Genomic DNA, 17,391 nt, shown 5'->3' with positions numbered 1-17,391 from the left:
AGAGACAAGAGTACTCATGAGTGGCCATATGAATGAAAGGTCTTTCACTTTCATTTTTATATGTCAGTCTCCCCCTTGTTTTTCCAAAGTGTTGGAATTTTTTCTCCTACCTGACAAGAATTCTATAGCCCTAGTAAAATATTGTCCATTTTTACAAACAACGTAATAAAATAATCCATGCTTTGTGACTTGAACAATCTGAAGTTTTAAATTGTTGCTTACCCTCCCCCCAAAAAAAAAAGCTGGGATTATTTTATGTATAGAAATAGATTACTTAGAATGACTATAGTAATCTCCCTCATCAATCCACCCTAGAATAGGATTCAGTGTTCAATGTTCCCCCTTCTATCCTTAATACAAAAAAAAAAACCTAGCACATAAATACAATATAAATCTAAAAGAACTACAAAATGTGTTTGCACTTAATGCCAGTTCTTGTGTGATTCTGTTGGTTGCTGAGAGAAAGAGAGAGAAAGAAAGGGAGGGGAAAAGGGGAAAAAGAGAGGGGGAGAAAAGGGAGATAAAAATGGAGAGAGAAGAGAGATGGAAAGACAGAGGAGGAGATAAGGAGGGAGAGAGGGGAAGGGAGGGAAGGAGAGGAAGAAGAAGAAATAAAGAGGGGGAAAGATAGAAGGGAGAGAGGAAGAAAGGGAAAGAGGGAAAGGAAAAGATGAAGAGACAGAGAGGAAAAGAAGAGAGACTGAGAGAGGGAGATGGAAAAGGAGAAGGAGAGTAAAGAGTAAAAAGGGAGGAAACGATTAGCAGCTAAAAAGTCCTTAATTCAACATCTAACTGATCACCTAAAAATGAGAGAGCCCATTACCTAATAATCTCATAAATTGTCTAATCTGGCACATTCTACTGTTTGTGGAGAAAAAAATATATAAATGACCCATCAGTAGTGTTGTTAGGGTTTTTTTAATGGATTTATTGGTTATTTGGGGATTAAATAGGTTAAGGCTAAGTTCTTATTTCCACAATTTAGTTTAGATATTTCCATTAAGGAAAGCATTATGAACAGTGGAGCATTGTTCTAGATAAATTACCAAATTCAACAGGAGTAAACAAAGTGGGAAAGAAAGGTTAATGCCCACCATAAATGTTCCTAATATCCTTGAGGTCTCTGAATCCATAGCTGTCAAGCTCCCTTCATGAAGAAGATATTGCCTTAACCCAAACATACTTAGGAGCTACTGCAAAAAATTCCAATATGATCCACTGAGTTCCATAACATTTAGAGAAGAGCCAAAAAGTGACTGAAACAAGTAGAGAGCAAATTCCAGGGAACCATGCATATCAGCCCATGCAGTCTTTATGCTTCCAAAATATGACTAGTACTTTACAATGGTTACTTTTTCCCAATACTCATTAGATGTCATATATGCTACCATTCTTCGAAGACCTAAGTAGGACAACTTCCAGATTTGCATAATGGTGTACTATCATAGTATTTCTGAATTGCAAAGGATAATAAATTATCTAAACTCACCTTTGCCCTTGAAGGTTCAGGTGATGAAGAATTTCTCCCTTCTAAAGACTCAGAAACTGGCAAAGGGGCTGATGTTAAAAGCTGTTCTGATTTGGGAAAAGCATTGAGTTCCTGGGAAATGGGCAAATACAAGGGTGTAGCAGGCGATGCTCTCTTCTCACTTTCTTTTGCTTCCTCTTCAATGCTTTTCAAGGCTGAACTTGAGTGAAGCTGGCTGTCATCTGATTTTGAGAAAGAGCCACTTTTTGAACTTTCTGGAATTCTTTTGGTGACTTCTACATCCCCATTGTACTTCCAAGCATCATCCATCTAAATTGAGAGAATCACATCATTGTGACAGGGTCATTCAGTTTGGTTCCCCCCTTTTTCTTATTATATTTTCTCTTCTTTAAAATCTTAAGAAGCCTCTACACTGTCTACCAGCTTAGTTAAAATTAGTAGGCATAAAGACCCTCCCTAACTACCATTTCCTCCAATGCATTTGTTGCTATTTACCCTCTTGGGAAGACAACACATAAGCAATATATGCAAACACATACAAATAGCCAAGAACCTATTTAGAATTATCTATCAAAAACAAGTGGAAAAATTAGGAAAAACATTTTTAATCTAATCTTCCAAAATAAGCATGTAGCATGTAAGTATTCATTTAGATCCATGCCACAAAATCCTAGGATATTTATGTTCAAAAGTCTTAAACTTATTTGATTTCCCTTAAGCATTGTTCTATACAAACCTGCTCAGAAATGCTTCAGCCCACTTTCAAAGATGATGGAGTTCAGTAAGTTCTCTGTCCCTAACAGTTATAGTGCATTTCTATTTTAAATACTAAATGTCAGTTATATTTCAAGCTAAAATTTTTACTTAATGTGGTTCTTCTATGGAGATCGACTGCAAGTAATTTAAATCTATTTATACAAGTACCCCCAACATTTTCTTATTCAAGAAAGACTAATGAAAAACCTAAAGGAGTTTTTACCGTATACGATCTGGGAAGCGATGAGATCCCTCTTGACTGGGAACCAAAAGGTCTTGGCGTAACCACAGATGTTAACCTAGATGTATCAGTTTTCTGGTAACTTCTGGGGAGAGATGCTGAAACCCGAGCAGGTCCCATTTGTGTACTCAGTGAATGGTCAGAAGACAAAGCTGAGGCTGAGCTCTGTTTCTCTGTCAGGTTTTGAGAAGGAACCTGAATTTCAGCTGTTTCATAGTCCTCCATCTTTGGAAGGATTGAGGAATCTTCTTTACCACTCTCAGTACCATAAGTCACTTCCTTCTCTCTTCCCTCATTCAGATAACTTTCTCTTGTCAAAGTCAGTGCAGTAGATGCTTTTGCTTCATTGAATATCTCATCATTAGAATACATCCTCTCAAGATCCAATGTTTTCTGCCGATGACTGTTGGTTTCTTGGTTTCTGATTTCCCTTAAAGGAGAAGAATACCACCTCATATTCTTATCTTGTCTCACAATATTTTCCCTCACAACAATCTTGTGAGAGAGGCAGGACAAATATTATCTTCATGTTAAAGATGAGGATATGAGAATAAAGGAGGCCAAGGCTCTGGCCCAGGGTCACCAAGCTAGCAAGTGTAGGTGTCAGGATTCAAATCCACCCCTTTTACCTCTCAAGACCCAAGTTCTTTCCAACAAAACTATGAACTGGTGAAACTATAGCCAAGCACTGGTGCAAAGGGTAGGGTTATAGCTCTTACTCAGATAGCTAACACACAAAATAGTAAACAAACAATAATTCACATTAATTAAGAAAAGAAAGGAGCAAAGAAAAGAGGGAAATAGACTGCAAATTTCCTTACAGGACTCAAGATAAAAGTGACTAACAATTGTTTGTACTTTTAAGTGGCTGATGAAGCTCCCTGCAGCTTCATCTAACTTGATTTCCTAGAGATCCAACAATTTACCCACCCCATCTGTCCTACAGGAAACTGTACTAAAGATATTAAAGGACTATTATATAAGTTCTCTTTTAACACATATATACATATATTTTATGTAGATATGTGTACATATATGCACATACACACAAATATATACTCATATACACTTATTAACATATCACATTGGCTAAAAGCTTGCAAGTTTTAAGCAAAAGCATGAGCTCTTTTTTAAAAAAAAATTACTTTCTGAATGAAAAACAACAATGAAAGAACACAGCATTAAAGACCTCTCTTGGTTTCAACTTAGTAACTAATTTCATCCAACTCTGTAAAACTATATTAGAAAATGATTGATTCACATTTGTCTTTTATATTCATAAAGGGGTTAATTTGAACATAAAATGCTCACTATACAAGCACACAATGTTCGTGTTCAGCCTATAGTAATGAAAGGAATGAAACTACAGTTATAGCTGGCTTCCACAGCACAAAGAGGGTGTTGTTGAATTTCACTAGCCTACTTCCTTTTATACATTATTGTTAAGGCATATTTGCTTTCTCTTTGGCAAGGAAGTATCATACAGTAACTGCATAGAGGAAAAGTTCACAGGTCTTTTTCTGTGATCAAACACACAAAATCATACTTCAGTTGTAATGTCTTTTTCTTTATAAGGAAAAAAATGTGCATTATTCAAACTGAAAGGAAGATTGAATGTGCATTTCATCAGATGTGCCCACTTGAGTTATTTTAATAAATTTTATAAAAATTATTTTATAAAAGGAAAACAAGCAGCTTTTCAAAACATTAGCAGTTTCCATCAGCACATTCTTAGTGTGAAATGACAAAAGAGCATAATTAAAATTAATACTTTTTTAAAACACAAAATGCTTTTATAAGGCCATAGCATTATTTCCTACATCCTATTTCGGATTTTTGTTTATGTTTTCACTTAGAACAAAACCCTGAATATTTTCACTACATTTCAGAGTACAGGATTATAAATGTTTAACCTGCCAGTCAATGGTTTCTAAACAACAGCTATGTCAAGTTGGGGGTTGGGGGAGGGGGGAGAAAAGAAAACATCCATTTCTAACATTAGCTTCTATGAAATGCAAATACTAGAATGCATTGTCTCATCTGCTCAAATTGGGGATATTTAAAAATATAAACGCAAGGCAGCTTTCTTACCTGTCCTGGAGAATTTCTCCAAATGTTTTTGAGCTCCTCTGAGATCTCTCAAGAGACTGCTTTTCAATTTCTTCCCTCTCTTCTTTTTTCTTTTGCAGATCAGAAGTATAACTTTTTCGACGATTTTTCCATTTTGCTAGGTCCTAACACAAAATCACATTAGCACAGGTATACCTGACTTTCTATACACTTCTGTCTAGCAATTAGAGAGTAACAGAGTATCCCATTACACAGCTGGAACTATTTACTCAAACTAGATGCCAAGGTGCCCTAATTTGCTTTTATATAGCTAGCATTTCTGTAGCAAGGCTTGATCTCATCTCTCTCCTCATTCATTCCTCCCTCCCTCCCTTCCTCCCCCCTCTCTCTCTCCTTCCCTCTTTCCATCTCTCTCCTTTCCTCTTTCCGTCCCTCTCTCCCTCCCTCTGTCTCTCCATCCCCTCCCCCTCCATTTTTTGTTTTCTGCATAACTAACTTGTCTAGTGCCCATTTCACAAAGAACACCAAATGCCTATAAAGTACAAACTGAGTCAGAAGCACCACTGAACTTTTAAACTTCATTTTCATTTAACACTTTTAGAGAAATTAAATCTAATAAAATGTTTTAATAAGAAAACCCAATTATAAGTGACTTTAATAATTAAGTAATGATGTATCATTTTTGAAAGGTAAATACCATAGGAGACAAGCAAATATGGTATGATCCTAAAGGATTATGACAGACTAATATATCATGGTCCCCAAGAATGTGGGCCCACTCTACCCCATCACCCCCAAGACATTCTATAGGAAGCTAGTTTAGTTTTAGGATTACTCCAAGGACTTCAAATAATCTGAGGAGGACTAAAAAAAAATAACTTGATCTTCTGGAGTTTCTCCATATTGAATAGGGGCAAGAACAGGCCTTTTGCATGGTCTTGCATATGAAGCTGGAACACATCCAATCTCAAGATCAACCCAGCCCCCAGGAGTGAAGGGCCCTCAACATGAAGCCTTTGTATATTAAAGTCAAGTAATTATTCCAATCCTTGACCCTAGTGACACATAAGAATGAAATATTTCCATTGTTAAAATAAGAATAAAATGGGATACATAGGTGGACATTTAATGAAGTACACTTAATTCAGCTTTACACTTTATAGGAATACTTCAGTATCAGGCTACTTCTTATCTAGCCTCCATGCTGACAATTTACCACATATTTAAGGAAAATAAAGCCAAGTCACTGTTTCTTCACAGTGAAGCTTTTTGTCCTCAATGAAACTGAGAACTTAAAAGTTAGAGAATGGGTAGTGTTTAAAAGCAGTGTGGAAAATGCGGACACTTCCACTATTAAAGCATTATTTTCTACAGTTCCTTTAAAACCCAGATGAACACATGGGCAATTCTCCCCTATTCTATGACACTTATTTGCTGACCACTCTATCCATCTTGGCTTCTATTCCATGCTTTGCATCCTAATATTGAACTTGAAAGCCCCTAAGTTTTACTATATTCAACTATTCTATCTGTTGTCTCCCAGTGACATTCCTCTAAATCCTTCAGTTCTCAGAGATTCTCCTTTTCAAAATCTCAAATGTAACCCCCTAGGATTGAGGCTAAATACTATTTCAGTAATTATTGACATTTGTAATTTCTTTGAATTTCAAAAGCCTTTAAATTTTGATATGACTGCTAAGTCTTTGTCCCTTCTGACTTCTTGAACCCCTCCCATAGTGTCTCTTTATAACATTTCAACAGCCTCCAACACTTTGTCCTGGACCTTCTGATAACGTATGTGAACCTCTTCTGAAACTCCAAAGAGCCATCTTGTATTATTCTATAAACAGACAATGAGCCTGGTAATTTCCTTCTCTGAGTTCAGCTAACTTGTGTATCCCAATCAATAATTATCTGTTGAACCTCAACCTTCCTTCCTGCTAAAAAAAATAATTTACCATGCCCCTACATATGCACATGCATACACTCTTACACTTTAAGAGATTGGAATTTTGTGAATATAACGAGAGAAGAGAAGCATTCTCATAATTAATATTGAGATACTTAGCCAAAAATGCCCAAACATTTTATAAGAACCAGCAAACCAACCATGAAACAAGACCGTGGTATAAAGGAATGTTAACAGTTGACTACAGAGTGACTTTAGGAAGTGTGTAGGAAAAGAATCTTCAATGTCGCATAAACGCACAGACCTATGACACACCTTATCATGCCCTCCCCCAACTTTCTTTTTTGTAAGTACTTACATCCTGCCACTGCTGATCTTGTTCTTGAAGTTGTGATTTTATTTTCTGCATTTCTTCATAGCGCAGTTGGCGCAAACTATGTACATCCTCTGCAGTGATATCACTCAAGGATTTGCTCCTGCAACAAAAAGATATGGGATTACCAAAATTTGCATGCTATTAAGTGTAACTATACCTGGAGGTTCCATCTAAATTTCTATTGTAACACTTTGGGATTTTATGGAGATAATTTTATAATACTATTATTATTGTTGTTTATCCTTCTATTACATAAGCGTTGATGGTATTTTCCTAAAAGGAGGAGCCTAACACTAAATACAAATGTGAAATGTGTTGATAAAAAGTGCTGAGTTCACACTGAAAATGATTATGCCTACAGTTCAACATTCAAAATGTCAGTGACCATATTATTTATGTAACTAGGCTAAATAATTTAAACAAAAGTATTAGATAGTTACAAACACACCATAACTACATCTGTTTCCCCTACCCCAAAAGTTATTTTTACAGCTTAGTCTCCCATTCTAGTCACATGAATATTTTAAAATATTATTTGATATTTCCTCAAATTTTATAAAATTCAGGGTGGGGAACTTAAGCTACTCTTTAGGAGCATGGGATCATCCTCATCACTTTATCGAAAATTATTTCTTCACAGTCCCCACTGAGTTAAAATCCCTTTTCCTTATCCCTTGACCACTCCTAAGTTTTTGACACAACTGACCACTACATGAACCTTGACACACTTGGTTTCTGTGACAAATGAACTTCTCTCTTCTCTGATGTGAGTGATTTTCCCTAACTCTGAATTCCCACAGTACTTTGCACCTCTCCTTTGGAATTTATCCTACTCTATTTAGTACTATAATTATATGTATATGTTTTCTCTCCCTTTGGTCAGTCAATGAACATTTATTAAGTGCCTAATACGTGCCTTGTACATAGTACTAAGTTCTGAGGAAACAAAGAAAAGCAAAACACAGTCCCTGTTCTCAAGGAGTACATAGTCTAAAGGAGGAGACAATGTGCAAACTACTGTAAAAACGAATTATATATGGGATAAATTGGAAATAATCAATAAAAGGAAAGCAGTAGAATTAAGAGGGGGTTAGAAAAGGCTTGAGGTAGAAGGTAGAATTTTAGCTAGTATTTGAAATGAGTCAGGGAAGTCACAAAATAGAGCTGATGAGGGAGAAAATTCCAGGCATAGGAAACAGTCAATGAAAATGCCCAGAGCTGGGAAATGGGTATGGCTTGGTTGAGGAACAGTAAAGAAGCCAGTGACATCTGACTTGACTATGATGGAGAATTTATTGGAATCAGGGAAGCACCTGAAAGGCATCCCAGGGAATCTAGACCAGTCCAGAATTTATCCTGGATCAGCGTAGCTCAATTGACTTACAAAACTGGCCTTGGAAGACCCTTGCTTCTATTTGGCCTCCTCCTCTAGAGTAGAAAGGAAGCCTACATAATAAAGGTTTAGGCCACAGAAAGAGAAAAAAAAACATTTTAAAAAGAACAGATTATGAACTCAGGCATCAAAAAAAAGAAACATAAAGAAAGAAAATCTCAATTTCTTCTCCTCCCAGTAAGATCTGTACCTACTCACTACAATTAGGCTTCCTCTCAAAATAATCCAAATACCAAGTTCTCCAAGGAAGTGGATAATAGCGTTGATTAGTTGTGAATGTATGTTATTTCTAAATAAAATTCCATGAAGCTTCTAGATTCAAAATTATAAGAAGGAACTTTTAAAAGGACCAAAGTGGGGCAGCTAGGTGGTGTAGTGGATAGAGCACCAGCCCTGGATTCAGGAGGACCTGAGTTCAAATCTGACCTCAGACCCTTGACACTTACTACCTGTGTGACCCTGGGCAAGTCACTTTACCCCAATTGCCTCACCAAAAAAAAAAAAAAAAAGACCAAAGTAACCTAAAATACATTGTCAGAAGTTCCCTAAGTCAGTCCCTTATACAAATTGAAGGAACTCCACAGTATATATTGAGGAACCCACTCCTTTAACTTGAGTCAGACATGGATGAAATGGGCCATGCACGCAGTTCTGATTCTGAAATCATACCTCACTTCTGACCTCTCACTACATTCCTGCTAGCTAGCTTTGGGATTCATTTGGGCAGATGTCAATATGGCTTGCCAAATACTGTGCAGTGGTTCTGTAATTACTACAAAGAGAGGTTCAGGAAAAGAGATGAAGAATTTTCATTGGTAAGACTTGGTTTCCAACCTCTAGAACCACAAGACTAGAATATGAACCTACAACTCCTCTAAATGGGAAAGCTGCCCACTCATCCTCCAATCTCTCTGGATGCAAGTCAGACCTATTTCATTTCTTTTTGGAGGAAGCTGTTCTCTCTTGTGTCAGGCAAAACCTTTTGGCTAAAAACACATTAGTCAAACACATATGTATGTTGATTATTTTCAATTAAAATTCTACCTTTAATTAGCTTTTATTTCCTATTAATATGGCAACCGATTCGATGGTTTCAACACATGCTATAAAATTACTTCTGTACATCCTTATACCCTTATATCAAATTATGATCTCTAGAGACTTCTGCCAAAAACCATCAAATAAGTACTAGTTTTTGGATTTCATAAAAACCACACCAAAATCCATGCAACATAAAAGCATGCACATGTGAAATACCTCCCACACACAATGCATCCTGCTAGACAAGCAAAAAAATTGACATATGTTAACAGCTCAACAAAAGCAAGCCAGAAATTACAAAGCCAAGACTTAGATAGGTATAGTGCACTTCTTTCTCTGTAACATAACTCCTGCCAAAAAGACAACATTAATGGCATTTCCATAAGTAGTTACTTTGCAGTAAGACAGAATGATGAGCAATATTAGATTCTATTACAAGCTCCACTAAAAACATTATGCAGAGAAAATAACATAAATATGAAGTGAGTCCTACATTAAAAGCTTAAACCCCATCTAATTTCTATTTATAACCTGTGTAGGCTTGAATTTTTAATTACAGTAAAACTTTCATAAAAACTTGTGTGATTCCATAAGCAATTTTTCTGAAATCTTTTGGACAGGTGAATTTTTAACACATACAATCTCCACCAAGACATTCAAACTTTATTGTAATTACTCTCCATTACCTGCTAAGACTTATTATTCAGAAGTCTCAATTTATCGGGTATATTGCTTTTATCCCTGCAAATGTTTTGATACTGTGATGCATTGAGAGCATTTTTAAATGCCCTAATATCAGTGGCAGAATCTTTAAATAGAAACTACAGAAAAAAATTAATTCTACTGACTATAATTACAGATAAATATGCTAAAATGCAGCATTCATATTTCTCAATTTCAGTCTTGGTTCCATTTCGGCACTTGGGTCAAATTTAAAGACTAGCAAGGGTAGCTATTCAAATAGCCACAAATCTTAATATTTTTGTAGATCTTAGGGGTCCTCAACTGTTGTTTGTTTTTAATGACTTTACTACCATATCTGAAATTTATATTTTTATAGTTTCCCTTAGACTACAAAGAATTTTGAAAGAAAATATTAACTTCTAAATAGGTTGAACTTCAAACAAGTTCTTGAAACAAGGTAAAATGATTCCTCAAAGTGAATTGTAAGCATGAAAAATTTAGGGGCCGCCTTTTAGATGTCTAACCATTATATTCTCAAATGTAAAACTTAAGGAACTAGAGAATGACTCAAACATATTTCCTAAGTTTCCTAAACTTTAGAATCTTGCCACATATAACATTCATTTCAAAGCCTCATGCATGGCACACAGCACCCCAGGTTAGCCCAGGCCTTAATAAACATGCACCATCAGTCATAAATTATAGAAGAGGACCAACACTGTATAAAAGTTTTCCATATTTCCCACAAAACTTACCCATTCTCATCAGAAATCTTTTGAAAGAGTCTAAGAAACCAGAAAACCAAAAGTTAAAAGTGTCATTTTTTCTGGTTGTGTTAGTTATTGAATGTTGAAAATTTTATGCACAAATTCTAACTAGAGATGGACAAATATTAAAAGGTGAGAGAGTTTTATTTATATATTTACCCATATCAAAGGAGACATAGCCAACATTATTTAAATAACATTTTCAAAATCTGGTGAAATTTAGGCAGAATACTTTAGGTCTATTGAATTATATCTAAATCAGCACTTCTTTTTAAAAAAAACTTCTCATATTCAGGTCATTTGAGTATCATATACAGAGATGCATTCTAATCAGTTAAGTTAAACCAAATAAATCTCATCTGATTTGTCCACCTCTAATTCAACACCAAAAATACAAACCACTTAACACATAAATGCAGACTCCATCATTTCAAAAATGACTATAGTTATATACACATGAAGTTCAAATGACACTGAGAATTTCAGTAGCTGAGGACTAATGAAATTCATGCATTTTTACATTCGTTAAAGTTTGCATTTAACCTTGTTAAGCCTCAAATCAAAAGCAAAAATGTTTCAAATAAATGAAATTCAGAGAAATCTAAGACAAAACCAAAATCAAAAGAAATGTTATTTGCAATGCCATATTTTGGAGGAAAGATTTTAAAATCAAAATTATATACACTCCCACATTCCCTAATACAGAATTTCAAACAAAACATATCCAGACTATTTACAAAATGCCTGGATGTCAATAAATAATAAGAGTTTATAAAAATAACTGCTATTTCCATGGAATCTCATGTTATAATGGAGAATTGTGCTTTTACATAAGGTAACAAGCAAGTTTCATCACTCTGGGAGTACAGAATATACATTCTTAACAGGACCTGAACAGGTAAATTTAAGAAAGGAAATATAGTTTTAAAAGAGAACAAAAGGTACAAATATGGTATTGCATTAATTTTTTTTCTGCCAGACAAGTAATTTTATCAAAGCAAAATAAAACCAATTTTCTCAAATTTGCACATGGCATGCATGGTTTAGCAACACGTAATGTTGCCCTCTTTCACAAGAATTAGATGGGACAACCAGCTAAATGAGCAATTCTTGCAGAAACACACTCTGACCTCTCAACCATCTGTCGTTTCTTGTGCCTGACTTTGCTGGCTGCTCGGATAGCTTCCCATTTTTTTAAGTCTTCTTCACTGCATGGACCAGGAGTGAAACTGATGGATGGTACAGTTGTTCCTAGTTTCCAGGACTCAATCTTACGAGTCAACATATCATCCTTCTTTTGACAAGAAGATGGAACTAAGACTCTACAGCTATTCTTTTTTTCTTTTGATGGGGACGTCCTTTCAAGCACACAGAGAAATCTGGCTCTGATTTCTGGTGGGAGAGTCCAGGGTTCTGGAAAGGGGATTGGGTGGTATTTATCTGGGGCTCCTGATAAAGGCACCTCTTTCTTCTGTGTTGGAATTCTGCGAACAATCATGTCATCTTTTTCTAAATCTGGAAGCACGGGTTCACCTTCTCTCTGTTGCAGGATTATATCTCGCTCCACAAAATCATCTGGCACAGAGAATCTTCTAAAGTCTTCAAATGCTTGAAGAACAGCAGGATTTGCATGGAAAGCCCCAGTCTTCCTAACAAAGTAATCGTCATTTTCTAAGTCAGGATCTAATACTCCACTGTCAATATCATCTCTTCTGTATCCCGGGGCATAAAAGACATTCCTTCGGCATGTTATAATCCTTGGGCCAGATGTGGGATCAATTTTGGTCTTTGTTTCAGAAGACAAGATGTCATCAGAATAAGTTTGTAAGGCCTGAAGTAATAAAAACTGACTGAAGCATATAAAAGAAAAGGAAGGTAGAAACTTAGAAACTATTTTAAAAGGCAACCAAATTAGAGACAAACTGAACAGTATTTATATGTAAGTATTTTTAGGTGTTTGGGCAGAGACATTGCTCTATCTGGGGGAAATAAAAAACCCTACTGCTATTGCTCTGTCCTGTGTCAAAAACATAGAAAATTAACTCTAACTAAAAAGAGCCCAAAAGAGGAAATCTGAAGGGCCAAAGGATGGGAGTGAGTTGATTTCTCTGTAGAAAAGCAAGTCTTATGCATAGGTTTGATTGATCAAATATTGTCTTCATACCAGTTGACTATACTAACCAGGGAGGAGGATACTACATCTATAGCTGGAAGGGATCTTAGATTGTCTGCCCCGATGTCCTCATTGTATAGGTGAAGTATCTGGGGCACAGAGTTTAAATAACTCACCAAAAGTCACACCGGTAGTAGGTAACAGGGTCATGGCCCTAACTAATTTCATATGATTCAAATTCTGAGCTGTTTTAACTATGCCATCTTTCCTAAGTTGATTTAATAAGAAGGAAAAACAACAGGGAGGAACTATCATATTTGGGACACATACATTTAATCTAATAGGCATATCACAGCCTGTGAAGAAATTAAAAACTACCCAGACACAGAACAATGCTCTGTTATTCCTCTTCCTTCTGTTCTCCCCAACAGGTTCATACTCCATTTTTTCTACACACATTATCTCTTTATTTATAAACCCTTTCATTTCTCCTCCAAGTACAAAATAATAATGATGATAATAAATATAACAAAGCCATATTTTAGGGGAAAGATTTTAAATCAAAAGTGTATTTCTCCTATATTTCCTAATATATAATTGCAAGGAAAGTAAAAAATTCCAAACTATCTTAAAATGTCTAAATCATTAAAATAGAAAAGAGATTTCAAAATTATCCACTGATCATTTCCACATATTTTCCAGTTATAATAGAAAAATGACCTGGCATAGTAGATAGAAGGCTGGCCTTAAAAACAGAAAGTCCCAGGATCAAGGTCTACTTCTGACATACACTAGCTATGTGCCAATGGTAATATTCTAATTGATAATTTCTCAGTGCCTTGAGAAGTTATAAGTTACAAATAAGTTGCTAATCTCTGTTGATGGAAGAAATTTCCACACAAGGAATTCCTTATACCTATAAAATTCCAGATCTGGATCAGAAAAAAAAAGTTTTTAATTCTTTTTTGAAAAAGGAAATATTTAAGCCTCATTTTTTAAATGACTGGAAAGTACTTAGCAAAATATTTTTTCCTCTAATGGACATGCATGCAACTATAAAACTGTAAAAGTTTCCAAATATTTATATTTTAAAATGCAAATTAGATTGCTTTGCCATAGGTCTGGTTTTCTCTACTTTTAAAAGAGCTTAAATTGAGGTTTCAGGTGATTTTTTTTTTTAATTCTATATAAATGTCAAGGTCATAAGCTTGTCCAAAGCCATCTTTTGTCATTTTTCATACTGACTGCATTCAAGAAGTGGCATCTCATGCTTCAGTACAGTTAAAAACAGGATTGCCGTATCAGCTTATGTTAGTGCAGCTGCAGAAGCAAGTAGATAATCTAAGGTCACACTCTTCAGCTGGGTCAGGCTCATGCAATGATATCAACCTTGGTCTATAAGAAGCATCACTGAATCTCCTTTCCGTATTTCTGTTCCATGATTTAGGGGTTTGTTTGGTAGCAAGGTCCATCAGGATTGACTGTCTTTGGCAATTGCCATCTGAACCTTGCCCTGCTCTCTGTGTCAAACCAAAAATGTCAGGTTTTTGTTCACAGACTGAATTCTCATCTTCTGAGTCTGAATTTCTTCTATTGTGCCAGCATATGGGAAAGTGAAGGGAAAAGAAAAATAAGAGGAAGTGATAGAGAAAAATAGGACTACTGAAAATATTATAAAGTCATAATTGTTTATGGAGGAGAATTCTTTTTTTTCAGAAGCCAGGCTTTTCTTAAATTTGTCAATTAAATACTTCTTTTCATATCTAATATCTCCCAAAATAATTTCAAAGGATTAAATTCTGAGAGGACCTGGCCAGAAACAGTATGGAAAAACGTGCCTCCCCCCACATCTCTTGTTTGTTTACAAAGAAGTACACAGAAGTAAGAGAGTCAAGTCAAAGTAGATAAGTTCCACAGAAACATGCATGAAGACAAACCTGAATCCCTGAAACTCCTTATACCATGGCTTGTAAGAAGATGTCTTTTTCATTCTTTTCCAATTCAGATCTTCTGGAGTCCAACTTTTGGGGAGAAATTTATCAAAGTCACTCCCTACAGTGGGCACTACTGGACTTAGCTTGCGTACATAAAGATCATCTTTTACAATGTTTGGCATGCCTGATGCTTTTTCATCTTCTTCTTCCTCTTCTTCCTCCTCCTCCAAATAGCTAAAGGAGTTTGAAGTTTCTTTTATTGTTGGCCTGTTTTCCATTTTAGTGTCCCATTTCCTCCTCTGTTTACTGTTCAAAACATCCAACCAGTTAAGATACTTTATGAGCAACTTGACAACGAGTACATAAAAGGCATGCTTTTTGGCTCAAAAAGTTCACGGCACTGTGAATGAAGCAAATTAGTTCTCACTTTCATCACTGCAATCCCTAAAACAAAGTTAAGGCATTATAGATGCATTTTTTTACAACCATTGAATAACCAATCGAACCACTGGAGCCAATGAGAACAATTATTTAGTGACTATGAGGAAGGAAGGAGGGAAGAAAGGAAAGAAGGAAGGAAAGGTAGGAAGGGAGGAAGGAAGGAAGGAAGGAAGGAAGGAAGGAAGGAAGGAAGGAAGGAAGGAAGGAAGGAAGGAAGGAAGGAAGGAAGGAAGGAAGGAAGGAAGGAAGGAAGGAAGGAAGGAAGGAAGGAGAAATAAAGGAAGTAAAGGAAAGGGAGAGAAGGGAAAGGGAAACAAATAACACTTTTGGGGGTGTTACTTTCTGGATTAAAATGAATTAACAGCACAGTAGATATTCAGATCCAATACAAATCTCTCTGACCTCATCGGCTCCTTGAATCCAGTAGCTAAAGGATCAGTTGTGGAAAGCTTTTGTGAACAAGACTTAGGAAGACTGGTTTTCAAGATGGAAAGCTGTCTAGGTGCCGAGGAGTGCTCATGCTTTCTTTTCGCTCGGAATCTACGGTTGGCTAAGTCATCCAAAATTATGTCAGGCAACCTCCGTTCGTTCTCTGAATCTGAACCACTGTCATAGTCACACATCACCATCAGATTTGAAGCTGGATTTGAAAAAATCACATCCTGCTCTGCTAATTTGATGGGAAGTTAAAATAATTCTTTTTCAGCTCTACTGAGCTCAATCAAAATAAGAAGAAATCGAAGAAAACAACCACACTGAACATGAAGACCCCTAGGAACTGGCTGGTAAACTGAAAGGTATACCAGTAAACTCAAGGACATGCATTCAGAATAGGAACTTGCAATCACATGCTGATATTCTAAATTGAAAGAAAGAAATCTTTAAGATATGAATGACTAAAATAAAACAGATTGGAGGAGGGAGGGGACCGCTAACACACACATTGCCAGGGAAAATCCAAAATCTATTTCCTCTGCCATATTCAAGTACTGTATTGAAATAATATCACAAAATACACTAAATTTGATATTTAAATATTTAAAATCGACACCAGTACCTTGAGAAGGTTCCATCAGCTTCAGTGTACACAGGACTAGCCCAACTTCTTCGATTATCCTCATTCTTGTCTGGTCTTTTTTTCCTCAGTGGTGCAGGTACATAGGTTGCCTGTCTACTTTTGTTGGGTAAAAACCGATTGAATGGTAGAGCAGATTTGGGCTCAACAGCTGATATCCTTCGATAGGACATATCATCCTTGTTATAATCCTGCATTTTGAATGTGAGTTCAGAATCTGTGTCACTCTCACAACCTAAAAAGAAGCACATATAATTTTTTTTTTTTGCTTCACTCTCCAGATTTTGTATCTAACTGAAACCCACACAAGCTTGCTAGCTCTGACTTTCCCTTGGAAACTCAGCACTGCTGATGCTAACTGCTCAGATTATTTTTAGAAATTTGTCATGAAGTTGTGATAAGAACCATTAGGTGGAACTTGCTTTGCATACTGGAGCTACATGTATTACATTCTTTCACTGTACCACATTCTATGCAGAAAACAAAGTGCTAATCTCTTGCCAAACTATCTTTATTTCTAGTCTCCTCCCCCTCATGCCCCTAGCCCCATGGGTAGTTTTCCAGAAACCTACTTTGCATGGCAAATTGTGTCATAATCAAGTCATATCTATTTAAAATAAGGTGCTAAAATAGTTCCCAGGTAACTAAGTAATTTTAATTAAAGCAATGCAAATATATTCAATGTATGCATGCATGTCTATGTTGGAGAGATACACAGACAAATCTCAAAAGATCTTGGATCAGTGACTAAATGGAAGCAGTGGGCCAAGTTTAAGTTATTCACCACTGGGCACAATGAAAATCACTTGGGGAACTTTGTATTATGTTGCTAAGTCATTTGCACAAATTTTTTCTAAAATGAATCCATTTATACTCTTCTTATTCAAATAAGCACAAAACATATTTTCTATTTTTAGAGAGACAAGAGGAGATGAGAATAAAAAGAAAGGAAGCTTGAGAGAGACAAAAAAGGAGAGGGGCTTGATTTTCCAATCAGAATATACTTACCCCAACCAACCACTGTTACTGATATTATCTTTCCCTTCCTTCCCCACTTTTTACTACCACTCTCACTCACCTCACATTTCTTCCCTTGTCATGC

General features: G+C 36.0%; 1 protein-coding gene across 13 annotated transcripts in view; it reads right to left on the bottom strand.

Annotated features, from left to right (window-relative positions):
• The window catches only part of LMO7 (LIM domain 7), a 252,651-nt gene that overhangs the window by 43,758 nt on the left and 191,502 nt on the right, over positions 1–17,391 (bottom strand). For 7 of the 13 annotated variants that reach the window (XM_043992291.1, XM_043992292.1, XM_043992290.1 and 4 more), the window contains 9 exons: positions 16,272–16,524; positions 15,617–15,820; positions 14,777–15,079; positions 11,857–12,576; positions 10,715–10,744; positions 6,824–6,941; positions 4,578–4,720; positions 2,469–2,916; positions 1,490–1,798 (listed from right to left, as the gene is read on the bottom strand). In XM_043992291.1, coding sequence (XP_043848226.1) covers positions 1,490–1,798; positions 2,469–2,916; positions 4,578–4,720; positions 6,824–6,941; positions 10,715–10,744; positions 11,857–12,576; positions 14,777–15,079; positions 15,617–15,820; positions 16,272–16,524 — 2,528 coding nt within the window. The remainder of the gene's footprint in view (positions 1–1,489; positions 1,799–2,468; positions 2,917–4,577; positions 4,721–6,823; positions 6,942–10,714; positions 10,745–11,856; positions 12,577–14,776; positions 15,080–15,616; positions 15,821–16,271; positions 16,525–17,391) is intronic. The other 6 variants (XM_043992297.1, XM_043992302.1, XM_043992301.1 and 3 more) reach the window with 3 other exon arrangements.

This window comes from Dromiciops gliroides, chromosome 3 (genome assembly GCF_019393635.1).
Source record: "Dromiciops gliroides isolate mDroGli1 chromosome 3, mDroGli1.pri, whole genome shotgun sequence".
Taxonomy (NCBI): domain Eukaryota; kingdom Metazoa; phylum Chordata; class Mammalia; order Microbiotheria; family Microbiotheriidae; genus Dromiciops; species Dromiciops gliroides.
This window is presented reverse-complemented; position numbering and strand designations above follow the sequence as displayed.